This window comes from Triturus cristatus, chromosome 6 (genome assembly GCF_964204655.1).
Source record: "Triturus cristatus chromosome 6, aTriCri1.1, whole genome shotgun sequence".
Lineage (NCBI taxonomy): Eukaryota > Metazoa > Chordata > Amphibia > Caudata > Salamandridae > Triturus > Triturus cristatus.
In genome coordinates this window covers 1796848548-1796865278 of record NC_140589.1, presented here as the reverse complement: position 1 = coordinate 1796865278, position 16731 = coordinate 1796848548, and the positions used below count along the sequence as shown (strand labels likewise).

At 46.4% G+C, this 16731-nt stretch overlaps 1 protein-coding gene across 5 annotated transcripts in view; it reads left to right on the top strand.

Moving 5' to 3' along the window:
* Window positions 1–16731, top strand: part of ESCO2 (establishment of sister chromatid cohesion N-acetyltransferase 2) — a 293480-nt gene that overhangs the window by 34633 nt on the left and 242116 nt on the right. For all 5 annotated transcript variants that reach the window (XM_085613127.1, XM_085613129.1, XM_085613128.1 and 2 more), the window contains one exon: window positions 14321–14386. In XM_085613127.1, the coding sequence (XP_085469253.1) occupies window positions 14334–14386 (53 nt within the window). In that variant the 5' untranslated portion in view covers window positions 14321–14333. The remainder of the gene's footprint in view (window positions 1–14320; window positions 14387–16731) is intronic.

Sequence of the window (16731 nt, the reverse complement as noted above, 5' to 3'; positions counted from 1 at the left end):
AAAATATCTACTTGTCCATGGGGCAGGTTGCTTCATAAATCCACTAGTCCCGTGTAATACGGCGACAAATTACGGCAGCAATCTCATTATGTAAGAGTTATGATATTGCCTCTCTAATTATGCCAGGGCTCGTACCATAGTAGGGTTGAATACTAGCAATTCCCTTATGTTGCTACGTTTCTGCAGATCTTTATGGTGGAGCTGAAGGTAGTGGTAAACAATAGTTCAAGGGTTGGAATGCCCTTTTGAGTCTGTGCTAACTAACTAACTTGCGTGTTTTAAGGGTTTGCACCAACTCCTTTTTTTTAATCTTTTCCCATACTGAAAAAGTTGGAAATTTACTCCTGACAGTGGCAGATGTAAAACCTCTTCCAGGGTTGGGAAAAAAGTGGTTGGAGGAAAAGTGAACTTGAAACATTCAGATTTTCACATGAGCAAATCTACACATGCACATTTGCTCATGCTAAAATGCAGTTCCCAAATATTTTCTAGGAGTACTATTTCTTGGCCGACTTCTGTAAATTCTTGTGAATTCACAGAAACTGTATACATGCACTTAATGCAAGGATATATACAATGGATGCACTTTTGAGACTTTCTTTAATAATTGGGCCTCTAATTAGGCCTGGCGTTAACCATGACCCTTTGTGTTTTAATAAAATTCTGTCTCTCTCTCTCTCTTTCTCTCGTTCTATCAGGTGGCTTCACTTTAAGTGACAGTATTCTGCTCTTTTACAAGAAGCATATTGGCACACAAAGTAGTTTTGTTCAGTGCCTGGAACTGCTGAGGCAATGTGTGCTTTTTGAGAGCAAAAACAAGTTTTGGTTTTGCCAATGCTTCTTAGAATGGTGAGGGCCCAGCAGCTCGCACACCGATAAGGTTTTACAAAAACCATGCCTAAACAAGTCCCGCATTAATAAAACCATAAGGCTGACCACCAATTTCAAACCTACTGGCTTTGCCAATGCTGGTTTATTTTTGTTTCCCTTAATCGTATTTAAACTGGTTACATTGATTTTCCATTATGAATATTGTTGGGAAATGCAAGCATACATCAACATGGAACTAAATGATGCTGCAAAGGTATGGTACCTAAAACCTTACAGAAGTTTAGCAAAATGTTTTTTTTCCTACTTGCATTTTTTTGTCAATATATTTTATTTTGAAAGCAAAGAATCATCACTCTTGCTTTCAAGCTTCGGCAAATATTTGCATATAATCGGAGAGCATTCTGGGAGCATTATAAATAGCCTCATATTACTAAACTTTGAAAACGTGTGTACACGTTTATACTGGAACCACCGTCAGTAGTGCAGGCCGAGGTTACAGCATTTACTTTTAGTACTCACCCTAATAATAAAGGCTTTGCATTAATGAACCATAAATACAAGCTTGAACAGCATTTATCACATGACCACAAATATTACCTTAACTGCAGCCATTGCCCTTTCCTGATCCATAATGTGGTACAGTAAACTGGCAGCCAAAGGGTTTGTGCTGTATGGGGTTGGCCCTACTTGTCCCAAGGACAAAAAACACATGAAAACTTGTTGCCCTTAACCCAAAAACAATATGTCCTGGGCGTCGGGCTATAGGGATTCCACAAACCCTGCTGCTAGAGAGGGTGTCGCGCTGTCCGAAACGTTCGAATGGGGCCCACAACTGGACAAGGCAGGCTTGAGGCTAGCGCAGATGGTGGGGGGGGAATCACTAAAACCTTTAGGAACTCCCTATACAAACCGCCTGGCCCGGTAGCAGAAATATACAAAGCTCAAGTAAGGAGTGCTGTAAAGTATGGGGCGGAACTATGGGGTCACCGCCCCTCTGGCGGATTGGCCAAAATAGAGAACCAATTTATGAGAAAGCTCTTGGGCTTTACGCCCAGCCCTCCCCTCATCGCCTGGACCTAGAAATCAAATCCATTGCAGAGGAGATCGAACTAAGACCATTGATATTCTGGCGCAGATTGTGGGCGACGCCAGAATTAGCATTTTAACAAAGAGAACTCAAGGGGGTCTTGGGACTTCCGGGGGCTGGAAAACTGCATGGTTAAAGTACATCGAAGAAGCCTGCGCTAGAATAGGCATGTCTAACCTTTGGAGTAATCCTGAGGAAGTGTCCCCGATAACATCTCGACTTCAACTTGTAAGAGCATATAGATCGCTCAAATTAGCTGATCTGCAGGGGAACTCCAAACTCGGGCACCTAACGGCTGACTTTCTTAACATAAAAGCAGAGTATCTTTTTGAGTCCTTTCTGGACGATATACAGCCCCTCATGGCTAGGAAGCTGTATATCCGGTTTAGAATAGGGACCCTCCCGGTTAATGCTTTTACGAATAAATGGTCAAACGATCCCTCTGTTCTGCCAGACGGCATTGGCTCATACCACTATGTAGGAACGTGGGCTGCACACAGTGTTTGGAGGTGTATAGAATTCTAAGATTTGACACCCCTCCCTCCCCCCCCATAGTTTTTGCTGTTTCCCGATTCCTCAATTCTATGTGGCATAGACGCAGGGCCATTTGCAATATTTCACAGCAACTGTAAAAAATGTACCCTCCAATCATGTTGTTTTTACTTTTAAAATTTTAATTTTTTTTATCTGGTTGTGATTGTTCTTGTTTTTAACTAATGTAAAGTTATTGGACAAACCAAAACGTCTCTCTTGCTATATTTTGTAATCTGCTATTAATGAATATTCATGATTTGTCTTAAAAGGGCTATATATGTCTTTTTTTTTTTTACTTTTTATGGCCTTTTATGACTGAAATAAAGTTAAATGAATCACTGGATAACCATCTAGTGGCCGTATCCCTGCTTGCCCGTATTGTAGGATCCTGGGCAAATACTGTATTTCACAGTCTACTGTTTTTAGGTAGAGCCTATAGCGGCAGCACTCATGCGCTGCTCACTTTGCGAGGTATGGAGTGGAAGTTCCGCCCACTCTGCCCATGTTTTTAATTGGCTTGTGTCATTGTCTTTCGTAAATGCTGCCGTCTGATTGATTATGAGGCTTGTTAGTCCCTCCTTATTATGGCCATGTCGTCATTTGTACCCTCTCATGGATACTGGCCCCCTTTACTTGGAGTGTTACACAGTATGGTACGTGTTATTTAGACTGTGAGCCCTACTTTGTCTGTGTCTTCTCGCCCCATTCTCCCTCCCCCCTCTCCTGTTGTCCATGATGCAGTGCAATAGGTCTAGCGTAAATGCAAGTCCTATTGCATTGAAAATGCTTGTCCTTCTATTGATCGCTTTTGAATTTTTAATTGGGCCTCACATTTATCTAAATCGATGTCCATTTGTTTTGTTTAGTATATTACTGGAAGGCTTCACTATTTTTAAGACTTTGTTTGATTTTTTATTTAGCGTTCATACAGCTAACCAAAAAGGTAATTAACAGATCTCCTAAACATATTCAGCCCAAACAATTAACGTCAATCTACGTCACTCAAATGTTTTGCTCATGGTCGGGTATGTCAACGGCTCCTCTCCTTTATTCAGTCCAAGTACTCTCATAATGACCACAGAAAACCTATCTATTAATTGCGCACGTTCAGCTCAAGATACGGCCTCTTGACACTATAGAAAAAAGTCGTGAGGCCCTCTGACAAACAAGGGTATGCAAAATTTGCATTTTTGCAAAAAAATCATGCATGTATTCAAATTCTTGATCACAAAGATAGAAATGACTAGCACCCCTGCAAAGTCACCACACACCTTATTGGAATCCTGTCGGAACATTTCTCGCTGCCTGTATTTTCCAGGTTACATACAGGTCATCGTCCGATAAGTACGAAGGCAAAAGACACCAAACGCTGCTCACTCTTTTGTGTGCACGAGCTACAGGAAGGAGAAAAGAAATGGAGGAAGTAGACCCCTCTAGGTTCATACCGCAAGTGTAGAGATGGAGACACTGGTCAGAGGGACATACTCAATGACAGCAGTGCAACGGAGCGCACTCCCACAGGAGGAAACTCGGAAACTGGCCAGCAGGAGTTCCGTGTCTGAGCAAACAGAAGTCAAGAGATGTAACTGTAATTAGATTTATATAGCGCTTACTACCACTCACCACTCGTTGAAGTGCTTGAGGAGTCAATCTCCGGGATAATGCCAAAATGCATGGGTGTAAATCAAGTTAGAGTTCTCGTGACCGCGTAAGTGGTCTCCGGGGGCGATAACCCAGGGCAAAAGGTGTTTTTTGCAACAGAAGTATAGTGTCGGCTTAAGGATTTTTGGGGTGCCTGCCGGGCAAGACATATTTGCAGACCCTTGCTCAGAACAATTTTGAATATTACTACCCATTTTATTCTAATTCAAGCCCATGTGATGGCTGCTAAACATTCTTTCAGAAAGTGGGTCGTACAAAAACAGTTGAAATATGTTTTTTCCAGCGGCCCCAAAAATATTTACGTTAACAGTGGGAAAAGAGATATAGAGTCAGAGGTAGCAGTAGCCAGAGAGGATAGTGGTTGACTTATAAAAATAGAGGTTCACTTTCTCCGGGGCCCTTGACAGGTGGGGACCTGGGCAAATGTTCACTTTGCCCATGCCTTAAAACATCTGTGCTGAAGTGTTAGTGGTGGGTGAGCCCTTGCAACCTCGACTGTGGCTCAAGCAGGATGTCTGACTTTGGCTCCGTGTGAGGTCCTGTTGGACCCTCAAGCCCAACACCACCGATCATCCCGTGGGGTCTCCAACTACTCCATCTCTGCGTGACGAAGTGCATTTGCCTGTTGCATTACAGCAGAAGCAAAATGCGCATTATTTTTCCTTTTGTCTGAAATATCTCGGGTCTGCTGAGATGAGATGCATTTCAGACAAAAGGGAAAAATAGTGCACATCTTTATTTCCTTCAGTCAGAAATGATTGTGTGCTTGTGTAACATGACGGGTGCTCATGTAAAGTGCTCTGATACCTTCGGGTCGAGATTGCGCTATATAAAAACTGAACACAAAAAAAACACATGTCTCTGTGCCTCCTGTGGATCGTCGACCTTCCAGGTGGCTCCTGCCCTGTGGCGAGTGGGGCTTTCGTTTTCACAGATCACGTCTTCTACCCCTCACCTGAAACACATATTCAGTTGCTAAATTATCGGTGAGAGGCCATGAAAGGGGGCAGTGCAAAAGGGATAAGGAATGGATCTGGAGGGAAAGGAAGAAGATCATGTATGTACCGCCTGGTAACACCGAAAAGGTGCCATCAGGCTGAAGTAAAAATAAATGATTATATTCTGGGGTGTCACTCTGAGCCAGGGTGAGTAATCTTCTACAAAGTTGTATTTATGTATACATCGTGCCCTTATGACTTAAAAAAAGCACTTTTTAAAATCCCTGTAATTTGTACTAAAAGAATCGTTCTCCGACACTAGCACAACCCCTCTTCAGTAGGAACTGCACGGAGTTTAAAGCTCAAATACTATTTCATAAGTAATTAACAATACACAGAGAACTTCAAAGTCTTTGAAAGGCAGAGGGAATCGGAATTTGCCTAACAGAGGTGTGGGTAAGTTCCAATTCTATTAAGGACACGGAGGCGAGGATTATGCTATTTTCTCTCTTCGCTTTATTATAACAAAACATCCAGCAGCCAGAGATAAAGCCATTGTCATGAACCAGAAAAAACGACAACTCCCTACAACCCGGGAGATACAGAAGTCCATAGTCCTTCCACCATTTCGGTAACAGGTCCTCATAGTCCCCTGTCTGTCTCCTCTCTTCCTCTTTCTTCGCGCGAATCACGCCAATTATCACTGGTCCTGTTATGACCCCTCAGTTCCTGGAAGGACAAAAATCAAATATCAGGGAAACGGCAAAGCTATGCTGAAGACAACTCAAACAAATTGCATGAGATAAGACAGCATCGAGCACCTTAAAGAACTCAAAATATTTTACTTACTACAGTACGGGCGGGTTCGCAACATCGTGCACCGGGTGGGATAATTCTCGCCTCCGTGTCCTTAATAGAATTGGAACTTACTCACACCTCTGTTAGGCAAATTCCGATTCTATGGCAGGACCGGAGGCTTCGGATTATGCTAGTTCAAAGCTTACTTACCACCAACTGGGCAACCTCCAAAACCGGTTTAAAATAAAACCTCTTGAAGGTCGAATCTGAGGACCAATCTGCAGCTCGCATTAGTTCCTCCAAACGAGCTCCCAATGTAAATGCTTTAGAGGCCATGGCTTCCCTGGCCGAATGCGCACCAAACTGTTTCGTATCGATGCCCGCTTCTTGCATGACCCAACGCACCCATCTGGCAATTGTAGGCGAAGACACAGCTTTGTGTGGCTTCCGGAGTGCAATCAAAAGTTGTCTCTCGCCCGGAGGGCGAAGTTCCAGGGTCAGGTCTTCATAAGCCTTGAGGCAATCCACTACACACAACTTCGGGGAATCCCGAAACGCAGGATAGGACACCGTTCGGGTGTGTGATTTGGTCTGACATCCAATAGTAAAAACTACGCCTTCTGGCGAAAAGGTGCGCGCCGAGATATCCAGAGCCCGGACATCCGTACTCTCCTACATGACACCAATAAAACAGTGTAGCCAATTTAGAAGATAACTCCTTCAAGGAGAGATATTTATTGGACTGCCAAGACAGAAAGAGGTTCAGCACCAAATTAACATCCCAAAGGGCCGAATACAGAGGTTCCGGTGGCAAGGACAGACGGATTCCACGCAACAGCCAGCAAACCAAAGGATGTTCACCGAGCGGTTTGCCATCCACCGGAATGTGGCCTGCAGAAACTGCTGATCGAATCGCGTTCACCGTGCGGTAAGCCAGACCCTCGGTCGCCAGATTGGCCAGAAATTTTAAGACGTGAACAACATCCGCGACCACGGGATCCAGGTCCCTTCAAACACACCAACGAACCCATCGAAACCAGGCGGACCTGTAACGTTTCGGGGTACTGTCAGCCCAGGCCTTGGACAAGAGCGTCGCAGCCGATCTCGAATGGCCTGGCAGCGCCCAGCGTTGCTGGAAAGGCGCCATGCCATGAGACGGAGTCGCCCCTGAGTGACCAGATGGTGCGACATCCCGTCCGGATTCCGAAGCAGGGGGAGTAGGATTGGAAAATCCCAAGAAAGTTCCAGAAGAACCGGAAACCAGACTTGAAACCTCCAGCACGGTGTCACCATGGTTACTTTCGCCCCTTGACGGCGAATTTGGGCCGCCGACTGAGTGATCATTGAAAACGGGGGAAACGCGTAACCGTTCTCCTCTGACCAAGTCTGAAGGAAAGCATCCGTGGCTGCCGCCAGCGGATCCGCCCTCCTGCTGAAGTAACGAGGAATCTGATTGTCCAACCGGGTGGCAAAGAGATCCACTGAGAAGGGACCCCACAAAGACTGGAGCCACTGGAAGATCGGTGGATCCAATTTCCATAGACTGGAATCGAACAGGTACCGAGAATGCCAATTCGCTACCTGATTTGTCCGGCCTGGGAGATATTCTGCCGTGACCGAAATATGGTGATCGAGACAGAAACTCCAAAAATCTTTTGCCAAATTCGCTAAAGTCCGGGACCGGGGGCCCCCCAAGCGATTGATGTAACGAACAGCTGAGACGTTGTCCATTTTCAGAAGAACACAGGACTGCACTCTGTCCTTGGTCCAACACCGAACTGCGAAGGACCCTGCCAAAAGTTCCAGACAGTTGATGTGGAGACTCTGTTCGTCGACAGACCACAACCCGCCGGTGGAAAAACCCCCGCACCTGGAGCCCCAGCCAGTTCTCCTGGCATCGGATTATATGATCGGGTCCGGGACTAATCCGAAGATTGCCCGACCGTTCCAGGCCTCCGTGTGGGACAACCACCACGCAATTTCCTCCTTGGCCTCCTCCGAGAGGGGAATGATATGGTTGTAAGACTTTCCTTTCCTTAAATGGAAAGCTTTGAGGCGCTGCAATGCTCGATAGTGCAGGGGCCCCGGAAAAATTGCCTGAATGGACGACAAAAGAAGGCCCACAAGCCATGCCAACTTCCGCCAGGAGATGTGAGGCTTGGTGATCGTCTGACGCAACTTGTGACGAATGTTCGCCATTTTCCGTGACGGAAGGTTCAAAGTTGCTTGCACGGAATCTATCACGAAACCCAGAAACGTTACCTTCTGGGAAGGCTGGAGAACGGACTTGTTTTAGTTTATTACAAAGCCCAAGTTCTGCAAAAGAGACCCTGCCAATTGGAGCTGCGAAACGAGGATTCACGGACATTGAGCCATCAACAGCATATCGTCCAAGTAAACGATCATGCGAAGCCCTTGGGCCCGGAGAACTTCCACCGCCGGATGGAGGACCTTCATGAAACACCATGGTGCGGAAGACAGACCGAACGGAAGGGCGGTGAATTTGTATACCTGCCCCCTCCAACAGAACTGAAGGAACCGACGATGTGGAGGATGGATAGGAATTACCAAATAGGCATCCTTTAGGTCGAGGCGTACCATCCAATCGGCTGGCAGGAGGGCGTCCCGTAGAAGATGGATACCCTCCATCTTGAAATGTTGGTAAACCAACCAGCCGTTGAATTCTGAGGTTGATCACCGGCCGCCGCCCGCCATCGGTCTTGTCGACCAAAAAAATATTGCTGAGAAAACGCCGGGGATGGAGTGTTGATCGACAAACAGCCCCTTTGTCGAGCAACGCGGAGAGCTCTTCGTCGATCAACTGAGCATCTTGGGCCCTGAAAGAGATCTGGTGAGGCGGAGCCTTCTGCAGGGGTTCCCCCTGAAAGTCTATGTGAAAACCGCAAATGGTTTGAAGAACCCAAGCATCTGAAGTTATTTCCGCCCAAGCATCCCGAAACCATGCCAACCGATCCCCAATGCAGATCTAATCTGCTGGAAGCACACTTACCGGAGGGAGTGGCCCCAGAGTTGGACCTGAAGTTTCCACGTCCGCGGAAGCGTTGTCCTCTTGTGGGGTAGAAGTTATTGAAGTTTGCGGAGGTGTTATACTGACCACGAGCGGAGCCTTGCCCCCTACCGGAGTTCTGTTGGTTGCCTCTTCCGGGAGAGCGGCCCCTACCTCTCCCGGCCCCGCGGAAAACCCGCTGGTTGAAAACCCGCTTAATACTGGTCTGTGCCTTATCTAGGGACGTGAAGGTTGCCACAAACTTCCCCAGTTCTTTAACAAAGGGGTCTCCAAAGAGGCCACCTTGTGCCACAGCACCAGCCTCCGAAGATGCCAGGTCCCCAAGTTTTGGGTCTAGTTTTATCAGAAGCGACCGGCGGCGCTCGGTAGATAGAGCACAATTAGCATTGCCTACGAAAACGATGGCATGTTGGGCACAATTCGAAAGAACTTCCGGGGAAATGGCCGATCCCGAGACCTTCGCCTCCTCAGCCATGTCCAGTATTTTGGTCATGGGGCCAATGGCGTCCAACAACTTATCTTGGCATGAATGCCAAGACCGGGCGATGCCTTTCCGCTGGTCCTTGACAAATTTAGCCAAAAACGTAGCCTTCTTGGGGTCAAGTTCCGGCGTAAATGCGATTTTATTTTCTAATGAGGGTCTTGGGCATTCCGCCCGCAGACAACCCCGAGCCTCCTTTTCTAGGGGCTTCTGGAGCCTACTGTAAAGAACAAAGGTCCTTAGCATAGGAGGAAATAATGAAAGCATTGCTACATAGACTACAATGAGCACTATGAGTAGTCTACCAATGTCCAGCCGGACAATGGAACGTTTATTCAAACAAAATAAAAGGGAATGAACGGAATAAGGGAAACAGCAAGGGTGAGAAAGGCACAATCCTGTACCGAGCTTAGAAATAAAGGGATGGAGAGAATAGAAAAGAGAAAATAACAGGCAAAGAAATTAGTTAAAAGAAGAGCAAAAGGTGGCTTACATTACACGATAATCTTACGTAAGCTCATACCAGCAAACAACACAATAGAATTTACACAGTGGTTAAATGTAGTCTATGTAGCAATGCTTTCATTATTTCCTCCTATGCTAAGGACCTTTGTTCTTTAAAATAAGCTACTACCCGAGGTCCTTAGGCTACCAGATCGGGTCCCCTTGTTATTTCTCCTCACTCTGGAGCCTACTGGCCACAAACCTGGCCAATGATCCCCGGGAACCCAAGCCGCCGAACGGGGGTGCATAATCGCATCCGGGTTAAGCATGTCTGCATCCTCTGGGTTCTCAGACGCGGAGGTGGAAGGGGTGGCTTACGGGAGCCAAGGCCGTGAAGACCCCGCCTCGTCATCCGTATCCCCTAAAGTACCATCGTCGTCCGTCGCAGGCGAGGGGGGTTCTATAGGTTCCTGCGGGACATCCGCCGGTAAAGTCGGGGGAACGGAAGGACCCGCCGAATCTCCAAAAGCGGACTTGAGGCGCTCAAAAGCGGCCACATCTACACCCTCAACGCACTGTCTCTTATGAGGTGGAGGTTTCTCCCCGAACTGGTTGAGAGGCTCAGCCGGGGGTTCAGAACGCTGCGCCGCCAATTTCGCACACTCCTGGACAATCTTTTGGGATAGGCTTTGTTCCATGGGACCTACCACCTCGTTGATTACTCTATCAATGGAGGTGTCAACCGCCTCAAAAAAATCATCATCCCAAGGGGAACTCAAGAGTTGACCGGGCCTGCTGCCTCCCTCGCGCGTACCGCGAGATGCGTGAGGTTTAGGAGGGCTTGTTCGCGCGCCGAAATCAAAGCGGGTCTTCGTGCAAATACAACGCTCAGATGAGTGCGTCAGTTTCCGAGGCCAGTACGGCCCCCCCGCCCGGGCGTCTAGAATGGTATGCGGGACAAATACAACCCAGGACGGGCGTCAAGGTGAGGCAGCCGGGACAAGGCAACCGCTCGTAGCTCGCGCAGCGCGAGTCCTCCATGAAGAGCGCCGCTGCGAGAGCAACGAGAGGGCAGAGTCCCTCTAGCGGGTAATACAAGCACCGCACGGGGGCCGAAACCGCGTAAGGAGCGAAGGAAAGCGCTCCCGCGGTGAAACAAAGGAATCTGCAAAGAAAAATGCCAATCACACAAAGAATAGGAAACGCAAGTGAAAAAGCCCACACAAAAAATACCAAAGCAGCGAAGGAAGAGAAGAGACAGACGGGGGACTATGAGGACCTGTTACCGAAATGGTGGAAGGTCTATGGACTTATGTATCTCCCGGGTTGTAGTTTTTTCTGGTTCATGACAATGGCTTTATCTCTGGCTGCTGGATGTTTTGTTATAATAAAGTGAAGAGAGAAAATAGCATAATCCGAAGCCTCCGGTCCTGCCATAGAATTTGAGTGTTTTGTTCTAATCTTCTCCCAGCAATTGATAATGGCTTGTGTATAATAGCACGCAAATTGCTACAGTTTAGTTTTCTTGTGTTAACAAGTAACTTGATTTTCTTTTTCTTAATTTAACAGTTCCCAGTTTGTTGGTATTGGAAAGTCATGAAATGCAGAGTAAGCATTATTTGCCTTGCCCACCTCTAACATCTGTGCACTAGTGAAATTGTTGTCAAGACGGCGGACTTGAATGTTTTCAGGTCGAGCTTGGGCAGCGCATGCGCTACTCTGCGAAACATGCTGTATTTGAGTGTGGAGTTGAAGCTCCGCCCACTCTCTGCCCATATTTTTCATTGGCCGGTGTCATTGTCCTTTGTAAATGCTGGCTTCTGATTCGTTAATAGGCTTGTTAGTCCCTCCTTAGTACCGCTTTGTCTTCATTTGTATCTTCCTATGAGGACTGGCCCTTTTACTTCTGTTGTTACACTGGTATGTCTTATTTAGTCTGTAAGCACTATTTTCTTTAATGAGTTTCTCCTACTTCAGGCACGACATGCTTTCCTGCAACATTTGTTGCGCCATGCGCACTTTCACTTTGCAAGCAGACCATGGCTTCCGCTTCTTTGAAATGAACTAGGTCTCGCATTTACAAGAGTTTCACATTTTGGCATTGTAAATGACAATGCCTTTTATGTATGTGGTAATTATCACAACAGATAAATAAAAGGCATTGTCATTTAGAATGCCAATAGCTTAAACTCTTGCAAATGCAAAACCAATTGCATTGCAAATGCTTGTTTGGTTCATTGTCACATACACAAGTGCAGAATGTATGCGGTATAAAGACCTCTTATGTTTAACTTAATTGCCCATAATGTTGCGCTATCTATAGTAAGGATTTACGCTACATATAAGCTCTAAGTGAACCTCAACTTTCCTCTTAATTCATTAACAGCATTCTCCTCAGGGCAGGGATAGGAATAAATGGATCATAATGCGGTGGCATAATTTTATGTGCTAAAGTAAAGTGCTTCCACATGATAACAAAGTTTTTTTTGAATTGTTAAGACACCTTATCTTAGCCTAACATAATTTTTGTTGCATGATTTACATGGCAAATATTTTCATGGCTCGGTTCTGGCCAGGCTTGCCCATCTTAATTGTATTTATATTGCTCAGTAAGTTACAGCAGAGGCCCAGCCGCATGAGCTGAGGCTACACCCCCACCTTTTTCCAGGCAAGAAGTGTGTCTGTCAGGCTGCACAAAGGTCAGGCTTACAGACACTCTTCTGTTCAGTGTAGAAAGGTGCCTTTTCCAACATGGTCACCCCCACATTTTGCCTGGTATATGATAGGATTTCGACTGGAAATGCACTGGGTCCCTGCCACCCAAGTGCCAAATCTCTTTCCCAAAACTGTGCAATTGTTTTCCCCAATTGGCAACACCTTTAGTACTCTCTGTATGTCCCTAGTAAATGGTACCCCTGTTACCTAGGGCCTGAGTCACTAAGGGCAGCAGTCCGACTTGTGCCACACAAGGGACCCCTAACCAAGCTCATACAAACTGCAGCAAGCTCACCTCGGTCCCTTGGGGTAAGAAGACACCGCACAAAGCACAGTCACCTTCAAGCACGGGGGACCCAGCGCACAAAGCACAGTCCCAACAGCTTCTTCCTTGGTTAAAACAGCAAACTGCAGACCAGCCCCAGATCACGAAGCAAGGGTTGGTCCTTCCCAGCAGTCTCTTCAGTTGTTCCTTCCTTAGCAGAGTTTCCTCTTGACCACAAAATGGGTCCATGCCTTTTTAGTCTCAATCCATTTCTATTCCAACGTTCAGGGGGTCTCGGCTCTCATAGTTATACTTCTAAATGTCTTTGAAGTTCGTTGTGCTCAGGGGTCCCTGACCCCTGCCTAAATTAGTTCTGGGTGTCTCCCTCCCAGTGTCACCTTTCTCCCTTTGATACTGTGGGCCTGGATCCTTAATCACTCAGCAGGAGATGGGTCAATTGTTTTATAGCAGCAAGCCAGGCCTCTCCACCTCCCCGGGCTTTTCCTCCACCTACTCTCCGAATGCAGGTCGGCCTGGTGCCCTCCCTGGGTCAAGACCTCCCCCAGCTCCTCTCACCTCTCAGATCCAGACAGTGTATCCACATTCAGCAGAGACACACAGAAATGCTTAAAGCACAAAACTCAGCCACGTTCTAAAAGAGTGGTTTCTGAACACACAGTGACAAAACCACTTTCATAGAAAGATGACACTGTGAGTTCATACATACTAAACTGCACCTCTCGATTTTAAACTTATGGGAAACTATGCTAACAAACACAATACCCAGCCTCCCCATTCTGTCCTATGCGCAGGATGGCCTTTCACCAGTGAAAAACGAAATGGAGTGTTTTTCACTGTCGGGACATAGCACACACCTCAGTATATGTCCTGCCTTTTACTTGCACTGCACCCTACCCAGGGGTTACCCGGGACCTACCACAGGAGTGCCCACTGTGTACGCAAAAGGGAAAGTAAGGCCTGACATGTGGATGCACCTGTCGGGACAATATGCTAACTTGGCAAACTGCGCGCCGGCCGTACACTGCAGGCCTGAGTTCCCTTCTCCGCGCACCTTGGCACTACTAGCCCTGGCATACACAGTGCACATCACTTGGGACTTTACTAGTAAAGCAAATATACCAATCATGACCAACCCATTACCATTACGCTTTACACGGAGAACACTTGTACTTTGACACTGATCAGCAGTGGCAAAGTACCCAAAGCATCTAAATTGGCAACTCTGTCAGGAAAACGGTCTGGTGGAAAGCAAAAAGTTTAGGGAACTTTAGCCAAAAAGGCCAAGTCCTACATTCGGGGTAAACTAAGAGGGGCTTTTCTGCATCACCATCTAATTATTACTTTTATTGGGGTTCGGTCAAGTACAGTTTGAGCTGCTTCCATTGGTTAGAAAAAAGGGTTAGCTGTACCCTGGCTTTGTGCCTTTGAAGTATATGTATGACTCCTACATTGTGAAAGCGATGGTAAAGATGTGTGTGCTGTTTCTAACTCCAAGTGTATTGTTTCTATTTGACAGAAAAACGAAACAAATGGCGTTGCTAACTCCAAGGAAGAGAAAGCACAGTTCTGCCGGCTCTGACAGGTAGGTTATAATAATAATAAATAAATCCATATTTGTAAACGCGAACTACTCGCCTTTACGGGTCTCAAGGCGCTGGAGGCCATTGTGGAAATTAAGTGAGCTATTGCCCAGAGTCACATGGTACTGAGCTAAGCTGAGCTGCCGCCGGAGCCGGGGATTGAACTGCGAGTCCTGTGCTCCGAAGTCAGCTGCCCTGGCCGCTGCACCACACCTCTCAATCTGAGTTGATTGATTTTTAGATCGTGTTTGGATTCAGTTTCAAAGGTTCTTTCGCAGTTTTATCATATGGGCCCCATTTAATTGTATGGATTGAGAGACCTAGGAAATTTCTGTTCGTTTGTTAAATAAATGGTGAGCCGCAGTTTGTCAAAGATGCTAAATGCATGTGCGCATACCACTGTTCCTTTTCCGTGTCACAGTCCTTAATTTAGCGTGACCCAAGTCTAGAGATGGGCACTTAATCTCTAAAATCCCTCTTTTTTTTCTCAATACTCTTAATGCAGTCATCCCATCCTTGATTCCCCTTGCTTCTCCTGCAGGCCAGGGTTTAAGGGCAAATAACCATGCAGCCTTCTTGTCTCCCTTTGGATACAGGCACATTGCTTATTCTGGTGCGGAGTAAAAATTAAGTCATTTACATTGCTTTTTCTGACGCAGAGTAAGAATGAACTCGTACACTAAAATTTTCTTGAAGATTCTACTATGCCGGGTCTATGCCACGAAAAGTAACTGGTGGAACCAACCGCATGTGCTCGCTTCAGTCTCTGAGGAGCAGCTGTCATGCTTATTGGGCATGCCATCTCTTTCGACTGTACACGGAGCCATACCAGTACATGCTGGAGTACCCTGACAGATGGCATGATGTTGAAAGGCCTCTCTAGGCAGGTAGCAGGGGGACAGTGTAGGAACGTGTGTTGGGGTTACAGTTTGGCAATGGGTGAGGTTGCAAGGGGTAGTACAGACTGTGTGTGTGCATGTGAAGACGTTTTGGAAGAAGTATTGACGGCAGTGCCTTCCCATGTTGAGTTCTGTGTTCTCGTCACTGTTTATGGCCCTAGCTGTCTGGTGTCTCAGAAGGAAGTTAAACAACAGTGTGTGAGAGGCCACAGACTGCTTACTGGTGCAGACAGCACAGGTGCAAACATTTGACAGTGTGTCTGGTTTGTATAAAGAGACTACTCTTTTTTTTCTCTTTGTGCTGCTTGTGTGTGGTGATTCCTGAATTATTGTTCTTTGTGCTGGTTACCCGGGGTTTGTCTTCAGTGTGTACAACCGTGAAAATACCTTGCATTGTACTATAATGGTGGCTCAGTCACAGTCTAAATTAAACGGGCACCCAATGTCTCCCAGCGTGGGACTTTTTTCTCCATTCAGCCTCATTCATCTGATGATAGATGAGATAGAGCAGACCCAGGAGTAATCCTTTCAAGCCGCCCAAAGGAGGTGGCTTCCTGGTACATACACTTGCCTTGTGCCAACTGTCATGCCTGTACCTGTCCAGTCGTTTTGAGCCAACTAACACTGTCCCTGTCAGTTGTGCTTAAAGACCCTCAATCAGTTATTCTCTATACCTTTGCCATCTGTGCCACTGGTCCCTATCCTTGTCATTGGAGCAGCTGATGTATTCCTTCAGCGCTGCTGTCTTCGGTAGGCACTTCAGTGTAGAGTTTTGCCTTGGGCATTCTTGATTAACCTGGGCCTCCTACATGACCTGCTTTAAGACCAGCCGGATGTACCCGTACCTTAGATGGAGTCCTCATACCATAGATGGTTATTAGACAGGGATGGAAGTTATTGCTGTAGCAATAGTATGCCTGCTTGAGAACCTGGTGTTGCAGAAAGCCAAACTCCCATTTACTTCGATTGAGGATCCTAAACATGAATTTTCAGTTGATCCCAGTTGATCATACACTGTACAAAGGCCTTTGCAGTTTATCATTAAGGATTTGATCGAGCCAGAGTTCTCTGTGGCACTATACTGGTCTAGACAGTATCTACTTAAGGGTTTTGAAGTTCTACTTTGAAGTGGGAGTTTTTGCTACCCACTATCACTGGATGTAACACCATGACTTCAGAAGATGCCTTACTTTTGACTCTGCGGTAAAATCTTCCCTCAACAAAGTACAGCCTCCACGTTTGCTCAACATGCTTCCTTTACTGGGTCAGGAACCTTTCTCTACCCTGAAAGCCTTGAACTGATGATGGTGATTTCTTCCACGTATGGCGTTTCAAACCACAATTTATCCTTTCTCTTAAGAACTGTAAATAATAAAATTGCTGTTTTTAATGGTAATCCGTTTACTGACTTCAAAAGGACCAAAAGCCAAGTTAGCCTTACGGATTCA